Source organism: Pieris rapae, chromosome 2 (genome assembly GCF_905147795.1).
Source record: "Pieris rapae chromosome 2, ilPieRapa1.1, whole genome shotgun sequence".
Taxonomy (NCBI): domain Eukaryota; kingdom Metazoa; phylum Arthropoda; class Insecta; order Lepidoptera; family Pieridae; genus Pieris; species Pieris rapae.
Window position 1 is genome coordinate 9,851,842 of NC_059510.1, and position 27,442 is coordinate 9,879,283.

Below are 27,442 nucleotides of genomic sequence, written 5' to 3' on the forward strand. Positions count from 1 at the left end.
ACAGTGGCTGACAAAATTTAAATCTTAAGGATCTTATTAGAAAGGAAGAGATATACATTAAATAATTGTGCTAGAGCGGGACAGCTATACGTACCTCCGTACCGCTTCACTGGCCGCATCTCCGTCTGTCACTTGAGATGAAGGTGTCTCCCTTCCCGATATATTAGGGCTGCCTCTACCGCTTACATTTGCTGATACCTTTGAGAAACAAGAAAATTTTAATATTAATACTTTAAAAGAAATGAAACACTGTTTTTAAATTTGCAAATTAATTTTTCTCTATTGTATTAAAAATCATTTACTCGTTTAGGTAACACAATGTACAATTATGAACGTCAAAAGAGAACATTAAATGCTTCTAATTTTATGTATACTGCCAGTTCTCAAGTCAAGGCCGGAATGAAAGAGAACTGGCAATAAACACTCCGCCACTCTTTTCTTTTTTAGAACTGACAAGAGAATCCAATCAATATTAATCATTCAGTTAAGCTTACCCAAAGCAATGAAGGAGTTGTTGATGGTGTCAAAAAAAAAGTTCCAATAAATCTTGAAAAAAGTTACAAATTACCATATCAGATAGATTATCATTTTGATCTTCAGTTTCCAACTCCAAACTGGATGTAACGCTGTGATTCGAGGCCGCTTCCGACACAGCTTCCAAGTTATCCGATGTATTCCCCAAAGATACTTCATCGTGTGACACTGAAAATCTAAAAAATAAATAAATTATTAATTATTATATTACAGTTATAGTCCAGTCAAATTAGACATAAAAATAGTGGTCAAATACAAAACATTCTAGGAGCTGGGATTTACCATTACAAATATAGTTTTAAAAGTCATCGATCCTATATGTGCTACAAAAGTTATTTAGCGTCAAAGGTAAAAAAAAATATTTTTAAAAAGTTTTTTCTCAATTATTTATAAAACAGTCTAAATGTTTTATAACCTGGTACGTTTTTGTACGGGCGTGGTAGGTCCGGGTGGTAAGGCGGCCGCGTCCTCAGTATCACCGGCGTCGCTGCCTCCATAGTAACATTCGAGGACTTTAGATTCCGGTACTAAACCTGTAAACAACATATCTTGTATCTGTTGTTGGCGGTATATAACTTTGCTTATGCAAGGTTAAAATATATATAAAATAACGAATTTATATCCATCTCCTGCCGACATTTTATCTTCATGAAAAAAAATTATTTGTTCTATAAGAGGGGAAGCTCCATTTTGTAAATTAAAATTTAATCAAGTTGCCATTTCTAAAAAAAGGAAAACCTTTATAAATGGGGTTTAAATCCATTACATATTATCTGCCATATTAGAAGTTACTTATAATTGGTAATTCATTATAAGAATGTTCTGCTGGCGGAAGATTTTGGTATCATTCAATTGAAGAAGGTATATTTAATGAAAAAAATGATTATTCGAGGATTGATTATTGATTCTCAAATGATTATTATTATTATAATTGTTGCAATTAAAGAAATATAAGATCCTAATGATGAAACAATATTTCAAGATAAATAATTATCTGGGTAATCTGAGTATCGTCGAGGTATCCCAGATACCACCAATAACCCAATCATTTATCAAAATATTTAATTTATATGGAAGTCTGGCACAGGATGGTGATACATTACTTGCTCATTTATCTAAATCTGAGGCTGATACCTAAAAAGGTTGAAGCGCCACTGATAGTTTTATTTTAAATCATAGGGAAAGAAGAAACATGGCAAGAAAAAGGAAATACAGAATATAAAGACTACCAGAACCTGTGTCACAGATAAAAAATTTAAATCAATCCCATTAGAATCTCATATTTCATTCTTACCAACATAGTCCTGCTCATCAACATTCGTCAGCTTGATAAGCAGCACCTCAGGTGACTCCAAATGAGCCTCCTTCTCTTCAGAGCCGTTGGACCGGGGCAATTTGGGTTTTGGTACTTTCCCCAAAATACCACGCCGGCCGGGACCATTTTCAGGAGATTCTTTGCTTTCTGGTGGTGACGGTCTGTAAGCAAAACATTTTAATACAATTGAATACTAAGGATTATTCACAATATTCGCAGAAAAAAGAAGAAAAATAATTAATCTGACGCCAGTTTCATTAATTTTGAAGTTTTGGTACAGGGTAGGTCATATATAAAAAAATACAGTGCAACCTCTTTATAACGTCTTCTGTATAACGCAAACATTTGATTAATTTGTTTGGTTTAATACCATACATTAATTTATTCTTTATAACGCAATAGCAACAAACAAACATTGACACTGTCAAAATGGCCAGTAAAAGAAACGCGTTATGTGTTAACGAAAAAGTTTGACGGGCGATAGAAAAGAGAGAAAAAAACTCATCTTGGAATATGTTTATGCCTCAGTCCATCTACTGTTGCTACCAATTGGATAAACAAAGAAGCGATTTAACAATCGGAACGGCAAGGAGTGTGAAGCCAAAATTCAATCAATTTATAATTAGTAAAAAAATGTTTCTCTCTATATAATTTTAAAAAGTGGTCGGTCCCTTGAAATTCGTTATAAAGAGGTTAGACTGTATATATATAATTATTATAATACATTCAAGGTGAATTGAACCAAGAACCACATAATAGATTATTCACTAAGCTACTGAGGCGGAGGCAAATATGTTTTAATAAATAAAAAATACCTGATAGTTGGCAGATTATTAAGTTTCCTTAACAAATCGTGCAGCCTTGCCCGGTAATTTGGCTCCAGTGTTTGCAAAAGAGCAGAGAGACGACCCGCACCATCATTGCTCTCAGTGCTATCACTCCGCTCTAAACCGTTCATTTCCGCTTCCGACACATCCAGGCTAGACCCTTCTGTGCTGTCACTGTCAAATTAAATTCCAAAATTAAATATCGATGGGATGTGAAAAATAATCGATTATTTTTCAATTATAATCAAATTTTTCATTTGCCACCTCCCGAATTATTTCTGGTCTTCTATAACCCGGGCCTCGAACTATTAGGGATATTCGATATTCTTTGAAGATGTATTGATATTATTAATATGGACTCGAAGGGATGATAAAACCAGTTAATTTGACTAAAACTCAAGATTGAGTTGAACACTCAGAATTGGACACTAAAATTGTAAAAATACAATAAAATATGTTAATTTTGGAATATAAGATACATGTATAACTTATTCCACGTCATTAAAATTGAATGGGCATCTCTACTCATCGGCAAATAACACCAGAGGGTGTAGGCCGAGAGAAAAAGCCAGCGTTAAAAAATCTCAGTACTTTTTTCAAATAGGAAATCATGAAACAACACTTATATTAAAACAAATGTAGTATTTGTAGGTGGAAGAAATTTACAATTACAATACAACATGTATGTGACGGTACATTAAAATTATCACTTCTCTAGAACTGTGGTAAGTGAACAAATAAACTTAAACAAATGCTTAATTAATTAAAACGAAAGTAAATCCTCACCCAAAATTGGCGACTTCATTTGAAGACACACTTCCATTCTGTCTGTCTTCACCCGAACCATTCGATGTATTATTATTGAGTTTAGATGAGATTCTTCGCAGGAACGATATCTAAAAGTATTAAAAACCATATTTCAACTGTATTTCTTTGGCTAATGGAATTAAAAAACTATAAAAAAGTCATATTAAAATATGGAAAACAATATTGCAATCAGGCAAGAAAAGACACGAAAGAATACATATACTTACAAATAAATGCAGATCCTGATAAGTAAACATAGCTACAATGGTCCTATGGGGCGCATCTGTTCTGAGTGTAGCGTCGGGCGTGGCTGTGGGCGGCGCCGGCGCACACGCAGGGCTCGTCACAGCTTCTATTAGGGACCATACACACGATCGCTCGAATTTCGTGTATAGGTCGCGGACTTTAGGTTCCACCTTATTGTAACATATACAGTGTTTTTAGTCTATGCATTTAAATGACATGTCGGTTTCCTCACGATGTTTTCCTTCACCGTTCGAGCAAATATTAAATGTGCACATAAAACGGAACTCCATTGGTGCGGAGCCGGGGATCGAAGCTACCACCTCAGGGATGAGAGTTGCACTAAGCCGCACCAACACTGCTCTAAACGATTTATATATGTCGCAGTAAATTAGTTAAATCAGAGACTTAATTAAATCTCTAGAGGGTTAATTAAATATCGACTTTCAATCAAGTCGCTAAAGTTCAGACAAGTGAGTGAACGAAACGTTCCTAGGCAACAAGACAAACCTAACCTAACCATTTACATTTCTTCACGATCACACCGAAATAATAATAACAAAAAAAAATAATCTTGAAATAAATCAACTCTTTGATTTAACTACTTTACTGCGACATATCCATAGAGATTTAAAAAACAAATTATTTGGTCTTAATAATCTCACCTCCTGATACTTTGCGAGACAAAGCATTTGTATGATCTGCGCAATTTGTATGAGATTAAATCTCGCTATATACGACACTGGAATATCCACCACGCCATGCGCTTCTGGGTTCACTATGGCGGGACAGATGAAGTGGTTGAATATCATATCGGTGCAAATCGCGTGGAGCTCTCGTTCCGTTATCCTGGAAATTTATTTAAAATGTACTCCAAATTAATAGCACTTTTAAAATACCATGCTATGTTTGCCTGTTAAAGTGTGTACAAATAAAAAAAATCTAGTGTCACAATGTTTGTCCCATACTCCTCCGAAACGGCTCGACCGATTCTTTAAAATTGTATGCATATTCAGCAACACAGAGAATCGACTACTTTCTTTCAAACTCCTCAGTGATACGTGGTGTCCACCCCAAAATCTTTCATTAAAAATATAAATATATGTATTTGTTCGTATCAACTAATAATAGAAGATGAACACAAGTTTTTCAAGGGAGTTTTTGCCGCGCACCATCACTTTGTGGAACCAACTGCCCACTGAAATATTCCCGAATCAATGCGACTTAGGGTCCTTCAAGAAAATAATGTACAAATTCTTAAAAGGCCGGCAACGTACTCGCAAGCCCTCTAGCATCGAGTGTACATGGGCGGCGGTATTACTTAACATCAGGTGGGCCTCCTGCCCGTTTCAGCCCTGTTCTATAAAAAAAAATGAACTGAGTTCTAAAATGAAAGCAATTTTTTACGAATTTATTAGAGTATTCCTCAACACAACAATTTACACACACAAGTATACTGATTTGGTCATCACGTCTATACAAAAAGCGGGCTACACATTTTCCCTGCGTAAAAATACAACTTCAATCAAAAATACTTAATGTTCCACATAAACATAAAAAAAGTTTTAAAACGACTGTTAATGTCCTAATCCTTGTATCTCTCTTCTCTATTATAGCTACAAGTTTTTTGGATTTATAAATTATGTGTTATTCATGTTTTGTTTTGCTTTGTATTTTATATTTATCAGTAAAACTTTTTGTCCAATCCAATTGAACTTTTTTTACTGTATCTACTTTGTTTCCAAATAAAGAAATAAATGGTCTAAAGTGGAATATTCATGTTGTTAGTCACAATTACCTCGAATGTTGCTTCAACAGATGCACAATTTGCTGCACGATCCAGGCGATTGTAGTCGGAAAGTTCGGCCAGTATTCGCGCAACGCTACTATAAACTTGGTGGTGAGGTTGTACAGTGCCTGAACAGTCCATTTGCGGTATCTGGCCACTTTAGCCTGATACTCACTGCTGTTCGGCTGACCGAACTTCTTGATACGATCCGACAGAGTAAACCTATACAAGGGACTCACACATTAAAACAGATTTTTTTTTAGTTTCTTGTAAGTTTTTTTTGTTTTACTAGTATTTTTTTTTGTGTTTAATAATTGATCTCTTCGTGTAAAAAAAGGGAAAAAATATTTTCTGAATAAAGGGAGCGTTCAAGTATTACGTCACGAAATTTTTGGAGATTCTTGACCCCCCCCATGTAACGCGCCACAACGTTCTTCTGTACCAAATAGTAGGTTTCGTTACCCAGGTACTTATTATTCCTTAAAGATGCAATTTATGTGGTGTAAAGTATCGGAAAGTCGAGAATAATATTAAAAATAACACATAATTCAATCCCCGCCTGGCATCGTAACGTTTTAAACCCCCCCCCCCCTCAACTTCGTTACGTAATACTTGAACGCTCCCAAAAAACAAAGATAATATTCAAAGACAATCCAAAGGGCTCACTCTCACATCTGTCAACATATTTGTTATTAACAAACATACCTCTCTAATGCCTTATCAGGATCCGCATCCAAAAAGAATTCATCTTCATGAAGGACAGCCATTACTGGTCCTTGGAGTGCCGTGATGAGGAACTGCTTGGCTGGTGTATGGCCATCCCGGTACACCGCATATATGGCAGATAGCGCGCATTTGTTTGTACGGAACAATCTAAGGAAGAATTGTTTGTTTTAGATTTTAGAATTTCGCCCTTCATACGTCTAGCGCAGTGATTCCCAAAGTGTATCGACCCGTAGGGGTCTATGACAACCTGCAAGGGCTCTACGTCAGCGAAAAAAAAATTTGGGGGTCCATGAAATGAAAATGGGGTACGGTAGTGGACCCCCATTTCCCCAGTTAGAAATTTACAGGAAATCAATATCAGGTAAGTTGCGTGTCAACCCAACACGGAAAAACATGGCAACGGGTCTACGACACAAAAAAGTTTGGGAAACTCTGGTCTAGCGAATAAACAACAGACTTCGTCACTATAGTCTACGTATAATACGGCATGTTACTGGCGACACAACTTCGCTTTGTTATAGAAATTTATATATTAATCAGTTTATTGATCCACAGCTTTTTAAGATTAATAAATTATATTTGATTTGCTTCAGTTGAACTATTTATGACTGCCTTACAAACTATATATGACTCAAAACTCTACTGGTGCCGCTACCCGCTCTACGCCCTTGACTTGTGCAGTAGTAAATGTAAATTTAGAATCAATTTAACATCTTTTCTGATGACGTTCATATCCATTATCATTCATTCATTCATATCCAAGTACACTTGGTTACCTATATGAACGTTGAGTTTGAGTTTGAATAATATAGCTAAAATAAATTAAATATATACGAAGAATATTATGTCCTAACAAAGAGAATGTACTCATAATTTACTTCTTGAGGGATTGTACAATGTCCTATACATTATACATATGTATGTGTTTTTAGGTAATCTTAATAATCTCAATATATGAGTTAAGTTTAATATTTTAAGCAATTCGGAACAGACAACATTGTTCCATGAACAATGTAGAAATAATAAGTCTGTTCTCTTTGGTCTTAGTGGTTCAATTTCAAACCGTAATAACTAAAAATTAAGTTACTAGACGCCTGGAGATTTTTTTTATAAAACACTTGCTTTAGACCCAAAAATATGACGGAGTGTGAAGGCAAAGGAGGCCAATCACCTACGTGCATATTAGTTTGACAAATGACTCAGAAATCGCCACTGATTTATTTTGTAATATTTGATGATTTTTATACGGGACATCCATTTGCTGTTGAAACGCATTGGCTTTGTTCCGTAGTAAGTAGATATAGTAATGGCATCCAAAACGCACTTCAGTTCTTGTTACTACGGAAGAGCGTCATTAAAATGCAATTACAGCTATATATCTATCGTCAAGACTTCCTAGAAAGTGAAGATTTATAAATCACACACTTTCATCATTAACCACGTAATACGAACTTCGGTTTGATACGATTTTTCATTTATATTTTTTATTTTGAAACTAGCTGCTCCCGCGAACTTCGTTTTTCCTTAATGCCTAGCTTTAACCAACATGGAACATTTTGCTACGCTACCCTAGTATCATCAAATAAACAATAGGGTTTAATTGTACAGGGTGGAAAATTCAGGGTTATATACTAATGCTGTATCATATAAAAAAAACGAAATTTTTTGTTTATCTAAGTAAAATTTTAAAAAAAAATAGGGGTGGATTACCCTTAACATTTAGGGGGATGAAAAATAGATGCCCGATTCTCAGACCTACCCAATATGCACACAAAATTTCATGAGAATCGGGAAAACCGTTTCTCAGGAGTTTATATATAAGATTAAATGCGAAAAAAGTCAAAGGTCACTCAAAAACATCGATGTTAAAATAAAATATATTATTTCGTTTTTGTACAGGCGTTCGTTACACAGACACTCTGATTACTATCATTATCCATAGATACTCATATGACAGATACAAATGATACTTTTAGAATTATGTATATCAAACTAACACCCGAACCCAATAATTAATCCACAATCTCAGATTGAAAACAATCTGACCGTGACAGTCGATCGATATGCATGCCAATAACCAAATCCTACGAAGACAATCCATTTTCGGCGACGGATAGAATGCAATCTCATCGCTCTTTACACTCATATTTGATAATCAATAAACCAAATAAAATAAATAATATTAAAATATACATGTTTATGTTTAAATATCTTTTTAATTATTTTAAAAACTGGTGTAAGTTAAAATCTTAAAATAGGATATTGGCACAGTTGAACTGTCATTTTCATACAAAGCTCTATCCACATACACCGATCCGACCTACCATGGATAGCTTGTATCAACAGATGGCTATTATAATCCGTTGATTGGTTATTGGCATACTTATATCAATATATGGATAAGATGTCTATCTCAGATGGTCAAAGATGGATTGAGATAGGTTATTGGGTTTGGGCATTATAGAACAAAAGCACTAAACGCACTCAATCATGGGCAGTGTTAAATTTTACGCTTCCAAGAGACGATTTTATGTATCATATCATCATATTTTTTTGTTATCATTATAAGAAATCAGGTTCAAACTATTTTTCATTATTACATACCATAAAGCTAACACGATACCGATTTTGGAATTGTTATATTAAACATTGTTCATCAGTCACAGACGATTACTTCCACTAAATCTAGTAACGTCATTTGCATATTGTTCAATGAATACTCAAAGTAATTAATCGTTTGTTCATATAAATATCTATGGTTTAGAAGGTAAGAGAGTTCAATTTTTGTCGTAGATTCGTCTCCAGCTTAGCATTCTTTTTCATTTATATTATTTTATTTAAATGCAAAACGATATCGAGCCTCATGTTTCATTCAAATGTGTTATGAGCATACAAATGTTCATACAAAATTTTATAAAGGGTTAGATTTATAAATACGTCGCCTGAATTTGATGATACTGATTATGTTGGTATCTCGGAGGACCTTAATTGGAATTTGGAACCCAATTAATTTTTGCTACCGTGGTTGCGTGTATAAAAAAATTATACACACATCTCCGGTAGCAAAAATTTGTGTATAGTATTGTAATTCATTAAACGAAACGTACATTTTATACTTTTTTTTTCAAGCAGCGTGTATTTCAAAACATGTGAAACGAAACGCAAAATGCAAACCATCATTATGGATGTACATTTTAAAAGAATTTACACTGACAGATTCAATACATTATGTAGTTTACGTGCAATATGCTTCTGCGTTTATTTTATTTGGAATTTTTGGACTGGAATATTCATGAATATTAACTACTTGTTAACTAGATCTTGGTTAAGTTAGTTCCGTCTTTATGACAATATTGATTTAGTAAATCTCAACAGATGGGTTACTGTCTAGTCTGTTCTATACCTAGAACGTTATTTTAAACCCGTAGGTGCGAAAGAAGAGCAGCTCCTAATGGCTAACAAAGTAACAAAGCACAGGCATTATGCAGGCCGTAGCTTCTAAGGCTGTTTCCGGCGCATGACAGTGATAACCCGATAACCCTACCCATCCTGGCCCCCTGCCCCTTTCCACTCGCAACCTTCAATTCGGGCGAAGTATTTTTTGTTGTTACAAAATATTACAAAAAGATTTATACTTACTTTCTGGGATCAGTTGATGATGCCAACTGATATTTTATAAGTGACCGAACAACAGCAAGGAATCGGGTTCGGTCAGGCCCAGATCTGCAACTTCCATATAAGCCAGAAACTAATAATGATGGCAGTGATGCTGACATTTGATCTTCTCCAAGCATCAGACATAATGCCATCAGATGTGGAGTATCTCGGAGCCATCCTAGTAGCTCACCAAGGGTCAGGGCCTCCTTATAATAAATATAAAAATATTTAGTTGCAAAAACAGACATGTTGACATATGTTGATGTCATACTATTATGTAATTAGTTATGTTTGGAAGAAAGACAATTTTTGACATGTGACTATTTTGTTCTAAAATAAAGTTCTAAAGCTAAGGTCAAAATATAATGAACAAGCTTGCTATCACTACTTTGTGTCAAATTACATCATATTGGGACATACTGGTGTGCTACAACTTGACTATACATTTCTTTAGAATACCAGTAATGTGTAACAGTTTTTATAAGATTTTAATACCCAATGTAGTTTAACTTAAACTAAGCTTATACCTTAGTATAATTATGGGCATACATGACCTTTTTCTTAAAATATTGATGTCTTAAAAGAACCCTAAACTGGAATTTGAACTACAACACTAAAAATTGTTCTATTTCAATTCATTGAATTATTTCATAGCATAATATACATTCAAGAAATGAAATTTGACTTTCGAAAAACAATTAATTTGCTATTATGGAAGAGTTAAGGGCAATAGATTTGGTACAGAAAAGTGGGTGGATCAATGGACAAAAGTAATATTTGGCGGAATGAATAAATTAAATCACAATTATATTATACTTCATCAAAGTTTTTCTTAAATAGTACTTACTTTGTATTTTAAGACTTTAAAAACATCTATAAAAGTTGTTCCTTCAAGTAAACTAGCCTTTTGACATGCTGCTACCGAATCTGCTTCACATCTTGATGTTATTAAGTTTGTAAGATTTTGTCTTTGTTGTGAACAAATCCAGGATTGTTGTAGCAATTCTAAAGCACTCTTTTCCAACTCTTCATTAAGATTTTGTAACAATTGTCGCTCTGAATTAATGAAGATTTTTTCTCGACGTAATTGATTCGCGAGTTCAGCGATATTCATACAGCCGTCAGCAGGTAACTGCATCATTTTGAAGATTTCACTACACCTTAATAGTTAAACATTATCCATAAACCTAATAACTTTCGCATTTCAAGTTTCAACACAGGAAACACTCAGTTCACACAAAGAAGTTATTGAGCATCAAGTACCTACTCATTCACCTGAATAGAACATTTGAAATCAAGGTAAAACTAAAATTTAAAATAATTGTGGAGATAGAGGCGGAATAAACAATATTCGAGAACTGCAATATCGGACTTGCAGTAGGTAATCGTAACTACGTTATTTTAGAAACCGATAAATATAGCGAATGAAAATCGCAAAATGACGAAAATCAAATGTTAAATTGACAATAACGTTTGACAGCGACAGCTAGCTGACAGATTACTGCGGAACACGGTGAGGCCACAGATTGGCATCATGGGGCTAATTGTAGCCGTAGGTTTTTATTGGGAACTGGGAAGTATGATCTTAATACTACACTAGGTACATGTAAACTCTTTTATCAAAATATGATGTTACTAAAATTGTCCAAATTATTATAATACAATAAGATTATTATTATTTATACGTATATGTATATTTATATGTATGAATAGCAAATATATATCCTATAGCTACCAAATTAGGGCTATATATAACATCTGTGGTAAATTGGTACTTGCTTTCATGAAAGAAATTTTTTTACTGCTTTACTTAGAGTTTTTTGTGTAAATAATTTGTTAAATGTATAAAAAAGGGTGTTTAGATGTAATTAAAGTGTTATTTTTCATTTTATAATGTCAAATACTTCACTTGAAGGAAAACTTAAAGTATTACAAGAACGCTTTGAAAATGAATTGCGTGTTCGAAGAGAGGATGCAATCCACAGCCAAGGTGGTCTTGGAGCTGCCAGAGCTGGCGGCACCCGGAGGCCTAGACCTCGTAAGTGTTCATGTTTATAAATATTCTTGATATTGAACCGGTCTTGCCTTCCCTTAAGTAATTTTGCCAAGCGATTGTTTTGTTATGAATATTGTGCTGCTGCTATTACTGATTATCGAGAAATAGAAACTGATTTTCACTGTGTTTATTGTTTAGGTTATTATTTAGTACTTAGTACTTATGCCTGAGCAGCATATTTAGGTAATATTCATATAGTTTGCCATTGAAGATCTTACAATTAGCAGAATGTACAGTATACACTTACTTATTCAGTGCCTAGTACATTGTTATATTTATTTAAATACATAATTACTACCCTTATCAATAACTTAGTCATGAAGACTGAATTTTGGGATAAATTTTAAATTTAACTTAAAAATATTAACAGTTTTTGTGTACTTTTATTCAAGTAGTAGATCATTGTAAGATAAACAAGTTAACACTAACTTAAGGAACATACAATGTATATCCTTTTATTGTATATTTTTCAAATGAATGATCTACATAAAATTCAATCACCACATTCACATTGAAAATGTCAAAAGAAATCCATAGAATAAAAAGTTTGTGTACACAATATTTGTTAAAATGCATGTTTTTTATTTTACAATTTAAAAAATATTTTATTGCCTACACAAATAGTTTTTATGGGTTAAGAATTTTGAAATAAAGTTAGGTAAATATATTATATCTGACATACTTGAATAAACATTAATTTATCAGACAGTTTGTTTGATAACAGTTTTTAAAGAGTTAATCCATTCTTACATTTTTACAGCACCCATGTTCTCTACCAGAGACATACCAGCATTCCCACCAAGGTCACCTCAGGCCACTGACACTGAACACAGGATGCGCGAGGTTTATAAGGTACACACAATATGTTAATTGATTGAGTAAATACTTTAAGGGTATTTACTTGTTAATTAGGTTAGTTCATAATGTTAATATTTTTAGCTGTACCAAGCTATTAGTGAAGTTTTCTTTGAGAATTCATTTTTTGCATATTAATAGTCTCTGTCCATAACTGGCTGACCAGCTGACAGTTCATCTAAAGCTAATGATTTTAAGTAATAATAATAAATTGCCAGTTGCCACTTTGTAATTAGATTACAGCTCCCGTGTTTATAATTCTTACTATTAATGTATACACAATATACATATGCTATTCCTCTATTAAGCATTAGCCTTAGACAATACTTATGAAATTTTTTAGGTGAGTGGTAAGCTAAATGTTGAAGGAGTGGAATACAGGTCCAGTATAGATGAACTACAACAACTAGGAGAATTAGGTAGTGGCACTTGCGGACATGTTGTCAAAATGTTTCATAAGTCTTCAGGAGCTGTTATTGCAGTCAAGGTATGAATAGTTCTCCTCAATATTGTACAAAATTTAGCAGCGTATTGAATATAGTAAAATAAATGTAAGTAGTGTATGAGTTATACACTACAAATACTAAAATCAATAGCAAGAAATAATTAGAAATTCCAACAAATACAATCTTATTGAAACTATTGGGATATGACACTTGTGTATGTACATACATAGTCTATTCCTATAGGAAATTAATCAGCCAATCAATTGAACTATTAAATAAATTTCAGCAAATGCGTCGCTCAGGGAACTCTGAAGAAACCAAAAGAATTTTAATGGACTTAGATGTTGTAGTGAGATCACATGACTGCCCATATATTGTGAGGTGCCTTGGTTGTTTTGTTACCGATGCTGATGTCTGGATATGTATGGAGTTGATGGCTTCTTGCTTTGATAAATTACTAAAGAAGCTTGGAGCACCAATACCAGAAGCGATTTTGGGAAAAGTTACTGTTGCTGTAAGTTGTATCTTCTATTTTACTACTAATTACTTATTATGGATTATATCTTATAATCAATACTATTTTCATTGCTGTATTTTATATTAAACAAAAGACTGTGTTTGTGTGTAAAGCTTTTATGAATAAATATCTTTTTATTTATTTCTGTATATCTATTTATTAATTATCTTTTTACATAAACATAGCATTTATAATAATAGCTCATATGAATTTTTATATTAAAGACCTATCCGTACGCCAAACTACAAAAACTATTTACATTGTTTATTTTTTATTTTTTGTCATTGTTTTACACTCAAACAATTTTAAACTCAAAAAAATCGACACAATAGGCAACCTTAACTGCAATGTATTCTTTATATATAAAATAAATAGTTCCAGATATATATTTATTTATTATACATTAACTTAATATTAATACAATAGAAGACGAAACTTAAAAAAATAAAACTTAAACCATTTTATAACTTGTAATTATAAATAATGCCATTCTTGTGAATTCAGCCAGTGTGCACCTAAATACATCTGTCTCACATGCAGTAATATGTAGGGTGCGCAAGAGACGCGTAAATGGTGATTCTCTGAGTAAGTTCGTACAAGACCGATGTACTGCCAGCAATTGAGATCGCTTACCACGCCGAGTGTGGTTATTTGGCACACGCAGCCCCAGTCTCTGCAACATTTCCGCATTATATACTTAACCTCTAGGAACCTTAAAAAAATATAATGTTATAGTAAGGTCCCTCCTTACTTCTAACATGTTATAAAAAAAAAACATTTATTCATATAGGTAACATAATGTACACTTATGAACCTCAAAAAAAAAAGAAATATTCATTAAATGATTCTAATTTTACATTTACTGCCAGTTCTCAAATCAAGGTCGTAGAACGGAAGAGAACTGGCAATAAACCACTCTTTTTAATCGCCAAGTTTTTTTTTACATAATGTTGTAAGGAGCAGTTTGCTGTTTGTATATCCTACCATACCCAAGAAAAACAAAGTTGGATACATTAGTGGATAAAATGTATACACGATTAGAGAATTTTTTTTCTGGTTATTGAATATAATTATTTATTTCAGACTGTAAATGCCTTATCGTACCTGAAAGACACACACGGTGTGATACATCGCGATGTTAAGCCAAGTAATATTCTGTTGGATGAGCGTGGAAATGTCAAGTTGTGTGACTTTGGTATCAGTGGACGACTAGTTGACTCCAAGGCGAAGACACGCAGCGCGGGATGTGCCGCGTATATGGCTGTAAGTTGTATATGTTTCTAAATTATTTAAAATCAAGAATCTGTATATAGTAAACAAAAATATAAAAACAAAGTTTTTTTAACATATCGTTTTATATTGTTAATTTAGGAAAAAATATTTATTAACAATATTTTTAAATAGATAAATAGCATACATTTAAAGATTACATATTTATTAGTATGTTGTTACATTATATATGTGTCTCATAAACAGAACATCTATATAAAATAACTGATAATTGAGAAGGTTATGGTTTTTAATTATAAAATTATTGCTTCTTTCTTTTACTTCCACAACCTTTGTTTTTTTTTTGCGCGGCAAAAAATGTCATAATATCCACACTTCCTTGCGTGTCGTTATATAGAGTTTTTACTGAAATTGATTTTACAGCCAGAAAGAATAGACCCACCGGACCCAACAAGACCAGACTACGATATTCGTGCTGATGTCTGGTCTTTGGGCATATCGCTGGTGGAACTCGCTACTGGAGTGTTTCCTTACCGGGACTGCCAGAATGACTTCGAAGTACTCACCAGGGTACGTATATTATGTTATGTCATATGTAGGTAAACTAACAAAACAATAATTTAACTGTATAGTAGTTTTATTTTAGAAGTGCATTGTCTTCACATATAATTATTATTTTATTTTAGAGTAAGTGTGGAGTTTCTTGCTCAATCTTCTCCACACGAAACTACCATTTGGAAATACTAGAAATCTTGATATTGATAATAATTCACTTAGCGAAGTAGCAAGTTAAATATTTAAAATTATTTCGAATTTACAATTAAATTAAATTTTGAAGTTAAATCTTTATTTTTGTTTATTATAACAGGTAATAGCAGACGATCCACCACAACTACCTGAAGGCAATGAATTTACACCAGAATTCAAATCATTTGTATCTCAGTGGTAAGTAGCACACATATAAAAACGATATACAGTAAACTACATCCAACCTCCATCGCATTAACGAATAACTCCTTGAAACGGCGAAATTAATTGGCTTTGGTTGGTTTAGTTTGTCTTCCATACAATGATACACTCTATATAGCATTACACACACTCTACATAACGAACATTATTGAGTAATTAAGTACGTTTTTAGTTGCTGGAATTAGGAAAAGCTGTGTAAGTTCTTTTGTCGCTTTATAAGCTCGACTGTTGGCATCATGCAAACGAACTTTTTAAGGACTTCGTTCTTTTCTTTACAATTTGGCATTGCTTGCACATGTAGACTGATTTTGACCATGACTATAGTAGGTAGGAGTCATGGAATAACCATACGTTTTTCTTCTCTCTATTTAACGAAAAGTCTTCTATAACACCAGTCCCTTCAGTGTCATTATATAGAGTTTACACTGTATTTGACAGACGTTTAGTGATTATTGCATGTTTTCTGAATTTTTCAGCCTAACAAAGAACTACAGACAGCGTCCGAAGTACGCGAAACTTCTGGAACACCCGTTCGTTGTGAAGTCGGCCAGAAGTTCCGTTTCAGTGGGAGATTGGTACTCCACCTTGTTTATTTGTGAGTCAAGTAAGGCTGGATCCAGTTTATCAGTGAATAATGGTGATGGGCCTATGACACCTCAACCTGTCAGGAATTTTGTCACCAGCTCACAGCATTGGATGCCTGAACAAGTTACGCCCACGCCTGCAAGGTATTGTACAATTTTTTATCGGTTTAATAACAAATTTTATTATGGAAAATTCGTTAAATATTAATGAAAATGGTTTTATTATTAAATCATAACCTAAGAATGTTAGAAACGTTTAACGTTATAATACAGTTCACATTAAGTAATTAAAAAACATTTATTTCCTGATTTTCTGTAACTGTAATGATATACTAATACAATAAAGAAAACACTAGAAACAAAACCAAAAAATATTTTTATTACTAATTATAAATAATGCAATTCTTGTGAATTCAGCCAGTATGCAACTAAATATGTCCGTCTCACTTGCATAATATTCGGTATGTGCAAGACATGCACTGCTATGTATTAAAATGAGAATATAAATATAATACGGATGGAAAACATCTTATATTAGTATTAGTACCTGGATGAACGAGCTTAGCTCGGTATTTATTTTTTTATAATTTGTGTTTTTTGGAAATTTTATTGAAGTACGAATTACATACTAATAAAATTATGAAATATGAATATAATTATCGAATGAAGATAATTTTATTCATATTTAAGTTTTTATTTGACCGATATCTTTAAACGACCAATTCTATGTTTAAGTTGATAAAACACAAATAAAATTACATTTTCTAAAAATTATTCCTAGCTACATCGATTTATCGCCCCCGAAACCTTCCGTATACTAAATTTCATGAAAATCGTTGGAGCCGATTCCAAGATTCCAATTATATATATATATATATATATATATATATATATATATATATATATATCACGGCTTATCTCGGTTCACGTTGCACAAGAAAAACATCGTGAGGGAAACGACTTTAGACTCAAAAACGATGGCGGGTCAGGCACATGCTGATCACCCACGCAAAAATATGATCACGAATAAAAAAATTATATTGATATTATATCTAATTTCAGAGCGTGGTGGGCGAACAACGCCAGTCCCGGTGGAAGTAGTTCACAGCCAACTAGCCTAGAGGCTGAACTCTCAAACCACTCCCCTTACCCTAGGAGAAGGTATTTTTGCTTATGTAAAATATTAGTTAATAGTATTTGACTTATTTAATAATACTTCGTTACACTAATAATAGTATTTGCCTTATTTAATAATACTTTACACTGATAAATGCTGTGAAGTCTCTTAATGTCAAGTAAATTTATTAGTTTATCCACAGTATTCAATAGATAAATTATAAAATATTTAAGAATTTAAATGTAAACCCAATAGTCATTATAATATACACCATTTATAAGTAGATTTTCTGTTACTGGGTATCGGATTGCTTTAAATAATGGGGGATTTTAATTTCACTCTATCATTACCAATCATATTGTAAGCCCCGAGGAACAAAGTCGTAAAAGCTAAGGTTATTGAAGTGAAACTTCTTTGGAATCGTTGTGATTTCAAACCGGATGCAACGAAAAAAGCGACAGTAAAAAGAGACAGAAACATAAATTAATAAGATTTAACGTAGGAGAAAAAGAGATAGGAGGCATTATACAGTCTCTTTTTACTGCCGCTTTTTCATTTAATCGAATTTCAAACTTTCATTTTAGATTATTGATATTATTGATGTGATTTGAATAAATGAATATTACAGAACAATAGACGCATGCGCATCCCCCCCTCCTGCCCCCGTGAGGCGAGTGTCCACAGATAACAGATGGAGGGCGTCGCCAACGGTTGGTTTAATTTTATATCCTGTATTATGTACTGGCTGTTGACGTCTTATGTGCGCCATTTTTTAGCCTATTATATACTAAGGTTTGTATTGAAATCAAATCTAGGGCAATGTAGTTTAATATTAAGTTACATTAAAAGCGTATTATTATTAAATAATTTATTATAAAAAAACTAACATTTCGGTTGCAAGTATTATATAGAGCAAATAAAATACTTTGTTTAAAACTGGGTTATAAGTGTCTTTAATGGTTAAATGGTTAAATGTTTAAATACATTTATGAGTATGTTAAAAGTTAAGGGTTTACATTTCGTTGACTTTTCTAATTATTTACTAATATATAGGTTACGTAACGAATCTTTAATTATATTGCCTTCTTTTTATAACTTTAAGAGTTTTTTTAATGATCATAATCATATTTACAGAGTTCTGGAAACACTAGTCCCATAGTTCTGCAAAGGTTTTATCATCAGAGTCAACAGCGGCGTTCGAGAGTGGACTTGCACGCCACTCCCAGGCATAGAAGGTACTAAATTGTGCTTTCTGTCAAAATGTGATAACGATAAGATGAAACTCATTTAGTTTTTATGGTATATTTTCTAATCCGTATTTTAAGTCAAATTTTAATTCTAGAACTATTTTTTTTTAATTTAGTGTCAGTCGTGAGCACAGCGCTGGAAGGTCTCCAGAACCCCCGCCGAGGACCTCCCGACACGCAAGGCCACATGGTATGTTTTATTTGGAGCTACCCTCAATTTGAGTCTACCCTCGTTTCATTGAATATTTCCTCAAACTTATTTCTCTGACATTTGAATTGTATTCATAATATATGTTTCAAGATTTTAGCTATAAATACCAAGGATGAATATTGATGTTTTTTTTTAAATTCATCAACTAAGTTTTGGTAGAAATTAAAAGTTGAAATTTTTTGACGTTTATAATTGTATAAAAGAAAACTTGGTTAGACCTAACTGAAATTTCAGCTTTGTTGACTATTTTAATGAGTTATTTTGACAATTGCAGTGAACGGCAGTATGGAATTAGAACCACCTCCCTTACACGATAGATTGCACCCACCATCGCCTTTACTGCTTAACGATAGGTAAGACAATGAAACATTCATAGCCCTGAATACTATGTTCACTCTTTATAACGTCATTCTTTAACGAAAAACGTAAAAGATATTTGTTTCGTTTAACACAAACCCCATACATAAATTTACTCTTTATAACGCAATAGCCACTTTCTATTACGAAGAAATATTTTCATATTTAGACATCAACAACATTATGTGTAATTGGTTTTATAATCAGCCTACGAAACCGATTTTTTGAGGTCCGAAATTACTTAGAAAGAGAATTACTTAGAAAGAAAATTATTTGGAAAGAAAATTACTTAGAAATAAAATTACTTGGAAAAAAATACTAGATACTAAAATTCCTTAGAAGGAAAATTATTTAGAAAGAGAATTACTTTGAAAGAAAATTACTTAGAAATAGAATTACTTGGAAAGAAAATTACTTATAAATACAATTACTTAGAAAGAGAATTACTTTGAGAGAAAATTACTTAGAAATAGAATTACTTGGAAAGAAAATTACTTAGAAAGACACCTGGGCTCATAAACAGCCTTTGTTATTGTTAATTGCATGAACACCTGTGCCATTATTCTTAGATTACATTGCCTGTAGGAAATTCTGGTCTTAGTTACTAAACGCGTAATAATTGTCACCTATGTATTATATATATTGGTTAAATTTTGTGTTTTTTCTTCCTTTAACTTAAACGAAATATATAATACTAGGTCTCTTGAAATGTGTTATAAAGAGTTTACACTATTATGAATAGTTATTGTTACACTTTATTTCCTTTCTTGATTGTATGATATATTATCTGTCCCTTTATCAGTTGTTTAAAGCCCCGTTAGTAGTCAGTTCCATGCCCACCAAAAGGGTATAGGACAGACATATTTTATAAATTATTTTTAGTAGTAGCCAAATTGATCACAAAACTGGATTAATAATATATCATGTAATTAAAAGTCCAATACTAATCGCCTTCAAATTAAGAATAAAGTGTTTTTATAGCTCTTTTGGGTTATTTATGTTTTTATATAATAATTTCAGGTTATCAGAAGGAAGAAGTCAGAGCTTAACTCGGGCTGAGCTGCGCAACGGGTTCCGGGCAGAAATAGCTGCACCTGCGCCTGCGCATACGCACAAACATCATCACGATGACCAAGGTGAGTATATATACAACAGTCTTCAAAATTATAACGTTAATATAATATTTTATATATAAGTCCAATGGGGATACTTCAATTAGAATTTTTAAAAAAAATGTCTTTCACCATACCTAAAAAAATTATTCAAAGTTTATTTATTATTTATATATTTTAATCACATATGACACAGTTCTATATTTTGTTATTTATATTAATTTTTTCACGATTTACATGTTGTATGTATGTATGTACCGAGGGCAGCCAGCCTATAATATGTCTGTGTTATCAAATGCTGCGCTTGCCACTCTTTTCATTTTTAATGTTTGGCAAATTATACAAAGGTATCTTTTAAATTTAAAAAATGTCTAACCCATTTAATTAATTTGCCAAATATTCGCTCATTCATATAATTTAATATTATTTCTTATATTTTCCTTTATATCATGTAAATAAAAGGATATGACAGCTTAGCCTTGCAATTCTAAGCTTAACGCAGCTGTGCTTTAGCTGTGGGAGGTATAGCTGTCTCTCTTACTCTTGCGTACTTTGTTCGCACTTGAAATCGGTGGCTATTGCTATCTCTTTCGGTAAATTGAAGGGCTATTTGACAAGAATCTAAAACCCATTTCAGATTATTAAAGCTATACAAATTGTTATTTTTATTTCTGTCTAGTGGCTTCAGCGTGCGAATCTGAGGTCGTAGGTTCGATCCCAGGCTGTGCACCGATCAACTTTCTTTCTATGTGCAGATTTAACATTTGCTAAAACGGTGAAGGAAAACATCGTCTTGACTTAGATTCAAAAGTCGACGAGGTGTGTCAGGCACGGCTGCCTAAATATTTACATTAGATGTAAATTACTAAATATTTACATTAAACACTAAAGTTTTAAAAGAGCCACGCCATTTCTTTTGTTTTTTATTCTCACGCGTAGAGTAAGAGAGAAAGAGGACAGTTTTATATAATTTTTAAGGGGATTTATGATCACTGGCAAACAGACAAAAGTCAAGTTTAGCGATACTGTGGGCCTGTTTCACAATGTCCGGTTAAGTTCCAAATCTATTTATTACTTATTGATAGGATAAACTAGTGTTTTTCTCGTTTCAAGACTGTCAGATAGCGCTATTCGTCATGAAACGCGAAGTTTCTTATTCGGAACTTTTATCTTTCAAATAATTTATGTGTTCAATAGCTATTTAATACTTTATCCATACATTGTGAAATATACCCTGTATGTCTTAAATAATCTTATAGATAGATGTTATTTTTAAACGTGAATCACCCTAGTCTTAAGAGCTTTGGAACCACTCTGATAGTTCTCAAGACAGAAAGAGGAAAAAACACGCGATTCAACTGTTTTGAGATCTGTCAGATTTTTTCATAATTTGACATTTGTCATTAAAATGTCACAATCGTGTTCAAAGTGGTCTGGACACTTAGAGTTATTGAAATGTAACTATGTTAATCCAATTAGCGAGTGTATTTGAACTATAATCCGCTGTAGGTTTTTGGAATAAAAAATATACAACTATGTTCAAACATTCTCGCCATATTCCTTTGCTTTGCTATTCCTCACGCCCATCGCCTGCCATCCGTGCTGTCACATGCCTCGCTACACTAAACACGACCTTAACACCATGCTAATAATGGTCTCAATGGCAGGAACAAAGCTTTAACTGTAGAATGTGTTGGACAATCCTCTCAGATGCTATTAGTGCGAGAATTTACATGTTTAATTCCGTACGAAATGCACGTTTTTGACTCTTGAATGAATTCTCACTGGATTGTCTAATACATATAAAGCTTTGCGTGGTGTATGGTAGCTCATCACAATTGGTCGCTTTGCTCATCATTTCCCACCAGCAAGGCATATGGTTCAGTACTCACACTCTTTGGTTGTCGAAAACAAATGAAAGTAGTTAAAATCATCAGATATTTAAATTTGCACGTTGTACGTATACGCGTATAATTTTCTTTACGTATAACTTAGTACTATATTTAATTGTAGTCAAATGTTTGTATGTAAAACTTTAGTTGGTTAACCGAAGATTTCTCGTTAAAAAATTTGCTATAGAAAGAGAATTCTAGAATGCCGTATGAGCGTTTATAAGTTAAAACGAAAGTAGACAGCCAAAGGGCAGCGTAGAGTGGGCAGCGTGGGCGAGGGGTTAAGCTTGATCGTGGGGTGTAGGCTGGCTGCACTCGCTCGCCGGGCTGGTGAAGCGCCGGCTCAGCGGGTACGTCAAATGGCATCATCTTGCAGCGAGGAGGGACAGGCCGCACGCGCACCACACGGCTGCCACGCGGTATGTATTTCTAGAATTAATTCCGTAGAATTCTGACAGCTGTCATTTTTTGACATGTCAGAGATTACAAATCTTTTTGGCCGGGCACATTTTTCAATATCGATAAGAATCTGAACATCTGAGTCTAACATATATTTTATTTGTTAGTTAATGTATTCATGTTAAGTGCGGTGCTCCACATTAAAAGATGTTTAACGGCGAGTGATAATTACGTCCCTTTTCATCACAAACAGCACATTTATTTTTTAAAAAGGTTTACTCTACTTAATTAATAAGCAGTGATGCCAGCTAAATAATAAAGTAATTAAAGATAATTCGATGTATTGTTCGTGATATTGAAATATTTGTTTGAAAATAAGTTTAAAAGTAATACGAATTATGTAGATGGGGAACGAGTGAAAGTTGGTCGGTTCCTGCGTCGCCGTTACCGCCCCGTGCGCCGCCGCCGAGGCCAGCGGACTAACACACGGACATAGTTGAACTGAAAATGGATATGAAGCGAAGGAATATTGCGAATGCTTGCTAGTTGAGTACAAATGTTTATAAATGGGAAATATGGCTGTTAAACCTGACCCGTAAATTCAATTTTTTGTCTTTATCGCTCTCGTGACGCTTTCCAAATTAATAAGAGACGGAAGAGTCAAATGTTACACGCACATGGCGGGTTTTAATCGATTTTTCTATGATAAAAGAAATACTTTTGTGGGAAAAAAATATTTCAGCAGAGACGCTTCTTAAATCCATCTTTTTGAAGTTTACGACTTGACAGTGACAGATGTCATTTTGAAGTTTTATGATATGTTATATAAAACCATGCTTTTATTTCCCAAGTAAGATATCAGTCGTATATATTTAGGTCAATGCGCAATTATTGTTATATACATTATTTTATATGATGTTTTTCGTATTTTGAGAATTTGCATTACAATTATTAATTCATAGAAAATGCCAAAAATAAACACGCGATTAATTATCAGAATTATTATAGTATTTTTCGTGATAGTAAAACGAGTGTCAATATGGTATAGAGTACTTTCTAGTAATTTCAGTATATTACATAATGTCCCAGCAATAATATGCAAAGTCAATAAAATTAATCCTCAATATTTTCACTTTTTTTTAATGGCAATAGTTAATTTTTACTAATAAATAGTCTAAATCACCAAACGAATAATGAAATTTGGGAATTATATTAGTGAACTGGGTTGAGCACGAAAGTAATATTTATTAAGTGCCATTGAGTTATTAAAATTAATTTAAATAGTCCTCTTAACACATATAAGAAAATAATATAACAGCTATTTTTTGTGCTGGTTTAAGAACGTTCAACCAGTCGTAATAGCTACGTGTCGTTATTCGATTGGTATGTTGCGAAATCCGGGCATAGAATGTTAATGTTTGGCTTTTGATACGAGGAAAATATACGCTTTCACTGAAAAAGATTGAATATTCGCGTAGATTAAGTAACGAATTGAGAATTACTAGAATTTTTTCTTTAAGCCTCAAATATCACAAAAAAATTACTAAATACTAAAGGCACGTTTATAACTGCTTTCTTCTATTCTTGTTTAATCTTTCTAAGTTACAATCGCCCTTTTATGCCGTGGATACTGTTACCATGGTTACGAAGTTTTTTAATATGTAAAATGGATGATAACTAGCCCAGTTTTTCAGTGTTTTCTTCAAATAGTAGAGCGACTACTATTCAACCTTTTGCTTACAAAAAATGTTTTTTGCTGTAAATGTGTACGAAAAAATTATCAATTATATTAATTAATAATTTATTATTACAAAAAGAAAATGGTAACCATGGTAACAAGCACGTTTAGTCCACTATATTTCGGATTTCGTTTATTTTCCTAATTTCTAGTGATTTTCAATTTTTCAATCTTTAATAGCCGGCGACTGTTTTTCTGTAATTTATTTAGACTAAGAATGTATATACTAGTAAACGCACTATACGACAAGTGACATAGAATTTTGTATCGCTACTAATGATGTGTAGAACGGCTGAACGGGTGTGAGTGAATTTTTTGAGATTGTACGGTAGACTAGAATTCCTGAGATTTATTTCCGGGAGACGTCAACAGTACGCAGTCAAATCGATTGTTTATACACGTTTGAATAGAAACTGAGATTAATATTTGCTTTTGGGAGCATCATCATCAATGGGTGTTGTGGATTTTAGCCTTGTCAAGTATATTTCGCCATCGCAACCCATTTAGTGCTTGCGTCCAACTTTGAACCCCTATTGCTTCGAGGTCATTGAAAACTCCATCCCACCAACGCAGCCTTGGTCTACAGGGTTTTCTATTGCCACCAGGTTGTGATTTCAGTTAGGACATGTCCTAACCACTAGAACCTGTTTTTTCTTATGAATTGGATGATGTTGGTGTGGTTAAGGATGTTCTTCAATATAGCGAATACGCCAAACACATCCATCGCAAACCGAGGTAGAAACACTTCTAAGAATCAAATGTGGGAGGAAACTCGTTGCGATGTATTTATTCATTTATTGTTACTTCACGCAGAGTTAAAATGGGGACATAATTGGAAAAACTTTCATACGGATTTCCGTAAAAGACGTGTTACGTTTACTTAAGCATGACTTTCGTGTGTCAAAAGTAGATTTTGACATACGATAGTCATACTCTGACTATCGTATGTCAAAATCTGTCTTTGATATAAATTTGAAATATATACTGTAAGAAACGTAGAAATAATAGTAGAATTTACTTTTTGCCACAGAAATATGTCTGATATTGGGAATGAGGCAACAGCGGGATTCCTATGTAAATATCGTTTATAGTTTAACTCGTGAACATTTTAAAGCGAATTTAGTTTCTTTGAAATTAATGTACAAATGTATTGTATATTGCGTTTGACCAAATGTACAGTGTAGAATAGTTTAGCTTTGCAATATCGAATATGGATTTTTTTTTATTTACGAAGTTTCTGGAATGGATTTTATCTTCAGATTAAGTTGTTGTATCGGCCCTGTTTCACAGATCATTAGCGGAGACGAAGTCACTCAATTAGCCCTCATTACGTCAATCTGAAGTTTAAACTTAAGTCATTTTTTGTTGCATTTTTGTGAGATGTCGAAGTTAAATAAAAATCTTTTATATTTGAATAAATATTATTATTTCGCGATGTTAAGTATTAGCTGTTTTACCTTTTTTTATTTCTATATTAGAAAATCAATATGCTCGTTAAATTTCACACTGTGAACATTATTCTAGATAACTCACAGATTTATAAAGTACAAAAATAAAAGATACCGTACGCCTATTGGCTAGTATAATTTTTCATACATGTCATTTTCCCGCGTTTAAAACTCACTAATGATTCGGAATATGTGAAACAGAGGCACGATCTAATAATACTATAGAAATGTTCGAATCAAAGTAGAAAATTCAACCTTAAGTTTTATATGTTTCGTCAATGATAGACACCAAAGCATAGACCCTTATGGCGGCTGTACACACTCGCATGACACATTCGTATCATTATTACTATTTAGCGAATAAAAAGCCAATGTTATAAGCCTATAAAAAATGCAATACGTTAAAAAAATGACACGACTCTGAGATGGTTTTATTTCAGTACGTCCTGTACGTCAAACACATAATGAATTTTGACATACGGGAGTACAAACATTTCCCGGTAAAGAGTCGCGATGAGGGGACTCAGTCAAGATGCCTTAACAGTAGTGTATGTAGAAATTCGAAAACTAAATTTGTATGAAAATGACAGTTTGTGTAGACAATTTTTTTTTGCATCTTGTCTAAGCACCTAGTACAGTCGCCAATAGAATAGCATTTTTCTATAGTATTATTATGTGTAGGTAATATTAAGACCATAGCAATGTATGTAACTGCTGCAATAATTAATATTAAACGGTTTTGGTATGAATATATCTTAACTTCAGCGTCTAGTCTTGTGTCGCAATGTGCAGTTACAGAATTTATTGCTTTAATTTATATTGTTTATTTTGTATATTTTATGTAATTAATGTGTATTGAAATAAATGCGAATTTAATTATATTGTGTTTTATTCTATGAAGAATATACAAACAACGTGCATCGTTTTTGTTGAGGAAAAGCGAGACAGCGATTGAGACTGATTGGGGTGAGTGAGAGAGATCGAGAAAAATACACGCTATTGGTTGATGTATTCGTTTAGTACTTACAAATTAGAATAGCAATTCTGCCGCAGAACGTCTTGTGCAGTAAACGCAGTATTTTTATTTATTTATTCATCTGCAAGATACAGTGTGGAAACAATGTGAATATAGATATACAAATACATGGAGTGATCATATACTGGTACATGATCATCTATTGGGGCTCTATACTTAGCTTATTAATTTACAAGTTTCACTTCTAACATGTGTACTTTGTACAGAAGCACTTTTTTATAAAACGGGAAGGCGGCTCGCAAGCGAGTTTACAGACTTTTAGGAATTGGTATTTTGTACTTTCTTATCTTTCAGGACCCTAAGATAAATTCGCTCGGAAATGGGTTGGTT

General features: G+C 33.1%; 2 protein-coding genes across 4 annotated transcripts in view; one reads left to right on the plus strand and one right to left on the minus strand.

Moving 5' to 3' along the window:
- Nucleotides 1-11,351, minus strand: part of LOC111002090 (receptor-mediated endocytosis protein 6 homolog) — a 29,620-nt gene extending 18,269 nt beyond the window's left edge. For both annotated transcript variants that reach the window (XM_022272197.2, XM_022272196.2), the window contains exons 1-12: nucleotides 10,746-11,351; nucleotides 9,881-10,104; nucleotides 6,221-6,388; nucleotides 5,525-5,737; nucleotides 4,392-4,575; nucleotides 3,711-3,899; nucleotides 3,463-3,572; nucleotides 2,665-2,850; nucleotides 1,829-2,010; nucleotides 950-1,067; nucleotides 569-710; nucleotides 95-198 (exon numbers count right to left, since the gene is read on the minus strand). In XM_022272197.2, coding sequence (XP_022127889.2) covers nucleotides 95-198; nucleotides 569-710; nucleotides 950-1,067; nucleotides 1,829-2,010; nucleotides 2,665-2,850; nucleotides 3,463-3,572; nucleotides 3,711-3,899; nucleotides 4,392-4,575; nucleotides 5,525-5,737; nucleotides 6,221-6,388; nucleotides 9,881-10,104; nucleotides 10,746-11,039 — 2,114 coding nt within the window. In that variant the 5' untranslated portion in view covers nucleotides 11,040-11,351. The remainder of the gene's footprint in view (nucleotides 1-94; nucleotides 199-568; nucleotides 711-949; nucleotides 1,068-1,828; nucleotides 2,011-2,664; nucleotides 2,851-3,462; nucleotides 3,573-3,710; nucleotides 3,900-4,391; nucleotides 4,576-5,524; nucleotides 5,738-6,220; nucleotides 6,389-9,880; nucleotides 10,105-10,745) is intronic.
- Nucleotides 11,352-11,689: 338 nt separating this feature from the next.
- Nucleotides 11,690-26,955, plus strand: LOC111002093 (dual specificity mitogen-activated protein kinase kinase 7). 2 transcript variants are annotated; one of them, XM_022272201.2, is made up of 16 exons: nucleotides 11,690-11,936; nucleotides 12,715-12,806; nucleotides 13,153-13,296; nucleotides 13,542-13,769; nucleotides 14,856-15,035; nucleotides 15,426-15,572; nucleotides 15,871-15,947; nucleotides 16,448-16,699; nucleotides 17,618-17,716; nucleotides 18,301-18,382; nucleotides 18,807-18,907; nucleotides 19,036-19,109; nucleotides 19,405-19,483; nucleotides 20,508-20,623; nucleotides 22,796-22,910; nucleotides 23,295-26,955. In XM_022272201.2, exons 1-16 carry the CDS (start codon nucleotides 11,792-11,794, stop codon nucleotides 23,371-23,373), a joined length of 2,010 nt encoding a protein of 669 aa, XP_022127893.1. In that variant the 5' UTR covers nucleotides 11,690-11,791; the 3' UTR covers nucleotides 23,374-26,955. The 2 variants fall into 2 exon arrangements, with proteins under 2 accessions (XP_022127893.1, XP_022127894.1); XM_022272202.2 differs by having other exon boundaries at nucleotides 22,868-22,910.
- The last annotated feature ends 487 nt before the right edge of the window (nucleotides 26,956-27,442 follow it).

What these genes read in the sequence shown, in the direction of transcription:
- LOC111002093 (XM_022272201.2), top strand. Translation starts at nt 11,792, where the DNA reads ATGTCAAATACTTCACTTGAAGGAAAACTTAAAGTATTACAAGAACGC. An exon ending in AAATCATTTGTATCTCAGTG is followed by an intron (nt 15,948 to 16,447) that starts GTAAGTAGCACA and finishes TGAATTTTTCAG; the next exon opens with CCTAACAAAGAACTACAGAC. An exon ending in ACATCATCACGATGACCAAG is followed by an intron (nt 20,624 to 22,795) that starts GTGAGTATATAT and finishes CGTGGGGTGTAG; the next exon opens with GCTGGCTGCACTCGCTCGCC.